Here is an 8,735-nt window from a genome sequence, read left to right on the forward strand (position 1 = left end):
TAAAAATATAAAACGTTTTCCATACCTAAAGTGATGGATCGTTGTTAAATCCTTAAATCATCTAAAATGTTTTTTTTTTTGTCTGATATTGAGACTTGCATACATGCGGTAACTAATTTGTAAAGGCTTTATCCTATGTACAAATCATAGATACAGCCATGAGAAAGCTGTACATCTGCTAAAACAATTCTATGCATTTTCCTCTTTACATAAAGAAATTTGATATTGAAGTAACGGTTGTGTCTCATCCGCGTTAATTCCTATTTGGTTAATAAATACTATCTATATTCGTGGTATTTTGCTACGTCAAAAGGATCAACAGATCTTTGCTCATCCATTGATAATTCAATCTTAACAAAACAGTTTCTCTGAACTAAACCTGGAAAACTAGTTTTCTTTCAATAAAAGAAGCAAGGAAATCGAGTTTTATTTGTTACAAAAGAACCAAAGTTTTCGTAACAGGTCATGCATTCCCCGCTTCGAGGTAGTACATTGCTCCATTACTAAGATCCGATACTACTCTTTTTTCATCATATAGGAATATTTCTCCTTTCGTAAATAGAGACTTTGTTGCTAATTAGCATTTAACGCTAACCAATCACAGAAATATTGTATATCATTATTCGTTACCCATTTATTGGAAGAAATTTGTTTTCAGGAAATTCTATTTAATTCACTTTGATCATCTAAGGTATGCATAAATCGAAGGATATCGCAGTAGTTGTTTGATCGAAGGTTACAAATAGTGGTAATCTGAAGAAAGCTTTAGTACATATCGTCCGGTAATGCTGTTGCATCTTATTGCATTTATAGGTGGGTTCCAGTGTATACAGCAATTTTAGTTGATATGAGATTTTGATCCGTAATTCTTCACAATTCCATCTTTCAGGAGAATGAATGGAATACCAGATATTTATTACACTTCTTCTTTCTCGTCACTTGAGTAGCTATTACGGAAATTATCGTTAGCAAGATCATGCTTTTCATTATTGAATTCAAATTATCTTTTGGATTTTTGTTTCATAGTAATCCTGATCCGTAGAGCTTATTCTTCGCCTTGTTCCGATAATTCATACTCCCATTTTGGCCATTTACTCTTTTCTTCCTTTAACGATGTTGGACCATACCACCATAGACTGAAGTTTTCCAGTTTCTTCGCTGATAGTCTTCTTGTGGCACATCCGCAGAGTTTTATTTGCTTGGAATATAGCAAAATTAAAATTTCGAATTTCGTATCTCTTCGACAAGAAGCCGACTTATCGATGAGAAAATAAAACACCTTAAACTGTACATTACTACTTTAACGGATAGATGGAATATCTTTACAAATGCGTAGCTTCTCAACATGGAAAAGAAGAAGAAGGAAAACACGAGGGAATAACAGCCGGTGATAAAGGTGATGCCGATGATATATTTTAATGCGATAAGTGGAGGAAAAGAAGCTTAAGAGATATATAAGAGTAAAACAGAGCTTGTCCTCCTTTGCTTAGCACAACAACTAACCCGAGAGTTTGAAACTCCAGAACTAACTGCACATAGCACAGTTAATTTACTTCAGTTGTCTTTACCAACATATATTGGTGACCCAGTACAACAGAGGGAGCAGTTTTAACGCTCCAATATATTCGCAAGCGATTCCAGGTATTCAGAAATTGAATTATTTGATCTCTTGCCTTAAAGGAAATGCATTGCAAGATATAATAACACGAGTGGCGATGGTTACTGTAGTTCATTCGTCGATAATGCAATAAGAATAAATGAAATCAGTCAAAATTCGAAATACAGAAGAATTGACAATGATTAAGAGCGTCAAAGGGAATATTTTTATTAAGTAACACAGTTTATTGGAAGATGACAGTTTCCGCAAACTAAACTGAGAGGAAAGGAAGATTGACGATAAGCAGAAGATGTAGCTGAAGATGTAAAGGCGACGATCCTTATAATCCACAGTTGAATCTTATATAGTGCGAGACGTGTGATCAAGTAAAATGTTAAACGTTAAAAACAATTTGTAAAATCTTTTAATGCGCAAATGCTTACATTATCATGAATTATAAAAATCACAACATGTTTGGAAGAAATTGAAAGAATTGGCAGATTTCCAATGCAGAGTAAATAAATTTGTTTATATGATTCAAGGAGTTAAACAAAAAGATGATCTAAATATTTACTATAATTTTATTTGACCAAATTATTGTATGTTAAAACAAATTAAATCCATAAAAAGGAGAAAAATCTGACAGTTTTATGGCATAAATAACTAACGAATAATTTCCTTTTTATTCTCGGTTTCCAATACTTTATAATATTCAAAAAGCGGTACATTCAAAATATTATAAAATTTCTCGGTTACAGTGGATACACTTAAACTGACCTTGAATGGTTAACTACTTTGGTAGTTATAAGGATATAAAGAGATTTGGGTTACATCCTGTGTCTGGCATGACAAATTGACGTATTTATTGTACAGGCTTGACAGTTTTCAAAGCAGTAGATGCAAAAAGCCAGCATTACGTGGATATATGCAATCGACTTCCAACAGCTTGAAGAGAAGACCCTAATCTGGAAATGTTTAGTTATTTCCAGGATGGTTCTGTGAAATTATTAGTGGGGAAATGGGGAAAAGCAGTAACTTCATTGTTAAGTGCTCGAATGACGACGGTAGTTCAATACCCTGCTGGGATATTTTGGAGATCTTTGTTGGAGTTGTCTTCACACTAGATATGTTGTAACGATAATCCTGAAGTCCGCTGCTGCATAAGAAAACTACATAGCGTATGAAAGCCCAGCGTATGTGCGGAAAAAATACTGAGCGTTTATTAGCAAACAGAATACAAACAGAACAATTCACTTGTTATGCTCAAGCATCCTCCTTTGAACCGTAGGACGGTTGACTGCGTGATAGACCCGATAAGACCAATAAAACCATCACACAACGATAAGTTCCAAAAAATAAAAAGAAATATTTGATTAATATCTATGTGAGATATCATGCAGTCGCGATTCAACGATACCACGTGAATTACGCAAAGATTGGCCATAGATAAGCGCAAAGAAAAAAAATGAATAAAGGGTAATATTCAATTTACGTAGGTATCGAAACACATTAACGCAACAGATTACCAGAAAAGTACGAACAACAGATGATGAATTTTGCAATAATGAAGCTACATAAATCGTGTAATAGTGCAGTATATAATACATAACTTGTACTGGACTTCTCTTATCACATTACTACTATCATATTCAAATCAGATATTCTTTACCACTGATATTATTAATATGGAACAGTGAAAGTGGTTGAAACGTTTTATGAATAGTAATATTGTTCTAATTATAACCACGCTTTCAGTTAGAAAGAAAAGTAAGGACCGAAGCGATTCCCTCCAAAAGAATGAAGGGACGTTATAAACAATAGATGCATAGATACCACTTAAACGTATGCTTTCCCTTATTTCAGAGGTTAAAGATAAAAAGGAATAAGTGAATTGCTGGTGAATGGTGGTGTTAGTATCTCCCCGCAAAACTGCGCAAAGATCCATTCATAACTTACTCGCAGCATGCTAACATTAAGCCTCTTTTCCATTCTTTCTTCCTTCGAGAAGCCCGACCGGTGCTTCGCGGTTCTCTTGTTTCTTGCAAATAATTGAACTTGCTTTCAGATGGCAATATTTATTAAGAGTTGCCGTAGGCTCTATTTGAAAAAGTTCCCTAGGGTCATTTGGGTCACTTTGAATATGCCGGTAATTAGTTTAATTCGATTAATTTTCAGGTTTCAATGAAGATTATAAGCTTCATGCAATGGTTCGCCGTATTATTCTTCCATTGTGCACTAGCAGTGGATAATGTTTTCCTTGGTGACAAGATTTATTATGCTGTGAATTGCGGTTAGTATCGTTCCTTACACCATGTTTCGGTTAAACTGAGGATTTTCTAACTTGTGCCGATACTCTTCTACTGTAACTGAAGAAACTTAAATGTTACCGGAGTATTACGAAGATAGTCAGTCAGTCATTAAATGTCCAGATGAAGATGGATAGACCTTTTATTTGCTTTCATACTGACTGCTACCCTCCTTTTCAATAATAAGCTCCATGTATTGTTGGAAGCCTGAATTTTAGTCTTACCAGTTAAGCGTTTATTCAAAATTCTGAAAGTAGTGAAATTTTACAAGAGGTGGTTTTGTTCTAAAGAAAGGAAGAGGAAAATGGAATTTACATTTGGGAAACGTTTTTTACCACCCGTTATCTGTTGTAATCGATTGTTGTTATTAGAGATGGCAGTCATCTAGGCAGTACTACTAGTGAATGAAATGCAGAAATTTTGCCAATGACAATAAAGTAAATGAAATCAACTGAAAATTTTAAAGAGTTGAATGAACTTATAATTTTTCGGAAGGAATGCATCTTCACCAATTACTGTGAATACCTCTTTAAATAATACATATGTTTATTCAGATCTTTCAAATTTTCAGTTGCTTTCCCTTACTTCATTGTAGTCAGAAAAACTGCCTTTTCATTGCATTTCATTCAGTAGTGGTTTTATCTACGCATTCATTACGTCAGTGCACTCCTGCTCTTCCACTTCTTTGTCAAGGGATAAACTGGAATAAAAAGAATTTCTTTTTGACAGCATATGACTTAGTAATAGTACCACTACATCGGAAGTTGTCCTATGTACATAACCCTAGTAGACTTCAATAATTAATGAATGCAAGCAGTTTCCCTTTCTTTCCCGAAAAAAACGAGTAATCTTTATATGTTTTAGGTGGACTGGCACACACAGATCTTAGTGGTATTCATTATCAAGCTGATCCGTTACGCGTTGGCATTACGTCTGATTTTGGCAGTAGACTAACGATAATGAGGGTCGATCCACGTGATGCCATTCTTTATCAGACTGAGAGGTTTATACATTTAATAACTGAATAATAGTGAGCAACATGAAATTTCCAGCTAAACGATGTTCAGTTTCATTAACTGTGATAAGTTAATGGGCAGACTTCTTTACGCTTAAAAGATTAAATAAAAGAGAGCGGAATAATAACAGCGCAGCAGTGTCATTGATGATTTCGACAGCAATGATTAATACTCGATAATTTAATACATCTGTTACTTTCTTGCATCTTACTGTTGTTGCGCAAGAGCAGCAGGAAGTTCTTTACTCTTATTCCTTCATTTCAAATCTTTAACCCTAGTGATTTTGATGGCTGTAAAATTTACTGAAGGCTTATAACAAACTTGTATGATATTGCTGACAGATTTTCAGGTATCACACAGAAGATTTCACTTACACAGTGCCATTACCAAAGGATGATGGCGAATATACATTGGTTCTCAAATTTTGCGAAGTTTATTTTCAGTCTTCACAGCAAAAGGTGAAAGTTTCTTCGCTTCGCTTTAGTTAGACTTGTCTTGAAAAATTTGTTGAGTAATTATTAAGAGAGCTAATCCAGCTCATGTTCAAACACCATTTCATTGCATTATTTTAAGGTGTTTGATGTTCTACTTAACGATGAAATAGTAATCGCAGAGTTAGATATATTCAAGGAAGCAGAAGGAATTGGAGTTGCATATGATCGTTTGCTGACATTTCATGTAAATGAATTCTTTATATTTACTGCTTTTTTTTACTTGAAGATGGGTAACATCTCGATGTTCTTGATTTTAAAACAGGTACACGCATAAGCTTAGCATTTCTATTCAACATTTCATTACGAATTCTTCTTAACTTCCGCATCAGAAAATCGATTTCTATAAAAATGCCTCGGGCTATTTGTCAGATGCCGTTGAATGAATTGGAAGTAAAACATGATGTTTGAAAACATTGAAATTATGTCATGTTGATTGAATCGCTCCAGTTTCGTGGATTTTTTCCATTATGTGAAATTTTCTTTTTGCATTTGCATATGTTCAAAAGTCATTAATATTAAATTTGCACAGGTTGAAAATGGTGTTTTGTTATATGGGGATCGACATGATTCGTCTGGATATATAAAAATCACATTAGCCAAGGCATGCTTTCTTTTCCATTCTTCATTTTTGTCGTTATTGTAATTTACAGTGCTCAAAATGAGTGCTTGAGGATTTTATTAAAAGACTTAGTTGAAATTTTCAAATTATTGGAGCAATACCATTTTTCAGGGTGCTTTGGATAATCCAAAAATAAACGCATTTTACATTTATCGTGGCCCCAAAACGGTAATTCATTTGAAATCTAATCTTGATTAATTTACTGAGATTGTGAAAAGTCTAAATCTATTGTGAAAAGTTGAAGGAAAAATTAATTCTTTTACCAAGTCTGTGAAGAACAAAGTTTTAGTGTTCAGGCTTTTTTAAGGATATCCCAGTTCTACGAGACATATCATTTGATGAAGAAATAGAAAAAGAGGAAGATGAGGAGTTTGATGAAGCAGACATCGAGTTGCGTACTGAAGTCAATCGCTTCGGAGATGAGCCCTTAGCGGATGATCCTTATGCTAAGCAGGATACAAGCCATATGTTCATACCATTTCTCATAGCCTTCGCTTGTTTTTTTCCGGTTTTGTTTTGTTTATGTAAATTGTAACAAAATTAATCTTCCTCATCAATTTACTTTCCCCAGTCTCATGAAGCTGTAGACCTCAGAAACAATTTTCTCATTTTCGCTCGCCTTTTATCTTTGTGATAACCAGATATTAATTGTTTAATTCATTTAAACTGAATTCGTTCGACACTTAAGGTTATAATATTACTGTACTTTTATTTATTTTTGTGTTTATTGTAAAAAGCGTTCCGTGAGTGTTCAGCGTCGTTGTAACTTCAAGCTCGCTAATTATTTTGTATCTTTGATTTCTATTGCTGTCTAGTTATTTAATATTTATCCACATATTTCTTAGCGCACATGGCAATGGGTAGTTCAAGTGATATTTCCATTGGTAGTTATTCGTCCTCCAGTTTACAGTACTTTCCACGAGCATTACTGTACTCGGTTTCGTTGGTAAGCATTAACTTTTATTGTTGATCTGACTGGTTCGTGTAAACTTTTGATCTGACTGGTTCTGTAATCTTGTAGAAATTATCAACTTCACATGTTTTAATGCTTCGGCGAGAGGGTATGATCCTTCACTTTGACTTCTGTTTCTTACCTGTTTTTTGGAGCAGTTGATCCAAAAGGATAGGGATTTTTATTGTACTATTGCCAAAGTATACAAAATTCATCTCAAGGTGATTTATTTTTATCGGTTGAAACGATGTATTGTGTCTCTGTGGTTTGTGAATTTATCCGTTGTTTATGCGGACCTTGTTAATAAGGTTCTGAATAATTCACTTGTAATTTACGGTCTTTTTTACATATTTTCATATTTTTCACATTTATTATATTGGAAATTGGTAGTGAAACTGCAGGAAAATTTACTACAGATAGAAGTAATTATATGATTATGTGCGCAGAGTTTATTCATCCTGGAAGGATTTTTTTGTTATTTAGATTCCATCCTCGCTCTGAACTTTCAAGTGCGATAATGAAATCTGAATAACAAGATATTCAAGTACAATTATCCTCATGAAATGAAGATGCTTTTAAATGGCTTGATTATTGAATGCCTGTTTTACTTTTTATACAGGTATTAGAAAAAAACCAAGGCAAAATCCATTATCCGGATTAACAGCTATTGAATCGAGCTTATCTATGGACACTGATAGTGTACCACCTGCAGATGCTCTTCGATTACTCAAAAAGTTCTTTGGTCATAACAGTTTCCGGCCTTTGCAGTGGACAGTGATTCAAAATGCGTTGAGCGGGAAAGACCAAATAGTGATGATGTCCACAGGTATATTTTCTAAATGTTTGTGTCGTTCAGTAGTTGACGACTTTAGATATTGATTGATTATTCTATTTATCTCAGGTTATGGTAAAAGTGTTTGCTACCAGTTGCCATCACTCTATACCGAAAAATTAACTATTGTTATATCACCACTGATTTCTCTCATGAATGACCAAGTGGAAAATGCCCGGTGAGTTATCACTATCATCATCAAATATGCAAATTATATACACATATTATCGAGTTTCAAGACAAATCGAACTTTATGAAATAATTACAGGAGCAATGGTATTCAAGCTGCTTGTGTTAATGGCGAAACAAACTTGAACGAACAGCAGTCGATCTTCGCATCTAATAATTTGCGCTTGCTTTATATTACCCCTGAATTTGCTGTCCACTGCGGTTCCTTGTTAAAACATATTCGTAAAGGTAAGCTTAATATCTATAAGAAGAAATTCTGCGGAAAGACTCATATCTAACTAATATTTAATTGGTTCACAGTTAAATTTACATGTATAAATACGGTATTCTTTTTATATACTCGGTTGCTGGAGGGGGGGGGGGGGGAGGGGGAGTTGCTACCTAGTAAGCTGCTATTTGTATGCCATGTAAATTGAACGGACCTATTTCAGATATTAATTTGCTAGCAGTCGATGAAGCTCATTGCGTTTCTGAGTGGGGACACGAATTCCGGCCTAGCTATCGACAGTTGGCTAAAATTCGTTATCTTTTTGGTAAAAACGTCCCAGTGATGGCCCTTACGGCTACATCTACAGAACAAGTCAGAACGGATATTGCTAGCAGTTTGGAACTCCATCAACCAGTTATCACACTTGCACCCTTGGATAGGTTTGAACTATCAGAATTTGAAAATTCTCATATATATATATATATATATATATATATATATATATATATATATATATATATA

The 8,735-nt window shown here is 34.2% G+C and overlaps 1 protein-coding gene across 1 annotated transcript in view; it reads left to right on the plus strand.

Moving 5' to 3' along the window:
- Positions 1 to 3,778: 3,778 nt before the first annotated feature.
- LOAG_17704 (CBR-WRN-1 protein) overlaps positions 3,779 to 8,735 on the plus strand; it is a gene marked incomplete at its 5' end in the record, with an annotated part of 10,812 nt that continues 5,855 nt past the window's right edge. Inside the window, 12 exons of the mRNA XM_020450366.1 lie at positions 3,779 to 3,887; positions 4,768 to 4,906; positions 5,269 to 5,377; positions 5,493 to 5,597; positions 5,943 to 6,014; positions 6,144 to 6,200; positions 6,340 to 6,556; positions 6,943 to 6,978; positions 7,604 to 7,810; positions 7,886 to 7,994; positions 8,085 to 8,233; positions 8,437 to 8,653. Coding sequence (XP_020305962.1) covers positions 3,779 to 3,887; positions 4,768 to 4,906; positions 5,269 to 5,377; positions 5,493 to 5,597; positions 5,943 to 6,014; positions 6,144 to 6,200; positions 6,340 to 6,556; positions 6,943 to 6,978; positions 7,604 to 7,810; positions 7,886 to 7,994; positions 8,085 to 8,233; positions 8,437 to 8,653 — 1,526 coding nt within the window. The remainder of the gene's footprint in view (positions 3,888 to 4,767; positions 4,907 to 5,268; positions 5,378 to 5,492; positions 5,598 to 5,942; positions 6,015 to 6,143; positions 6,201 to 6,339; positions 6,557 to 6,942; positions 6,979 to 7,603; positions 7,811 to 7,885; positions 7,995 to 8,084; positions 8,234 to 8,436; positions 8,654 to 8,735) is intronic.

This window comes from Loa loa, assembly GCF_000183805.2.
Source record: "Loa loa unplaced genomic scaffold supercont3.116, whole genome shotgun sequence".
NCBI classification, from domain to species: domain Eukaryota; kingdom Metazoa; phylum Nematoda; class Chromadorea; order Rhabditida; family Onchocercidae; genus Loa; species Loa loa.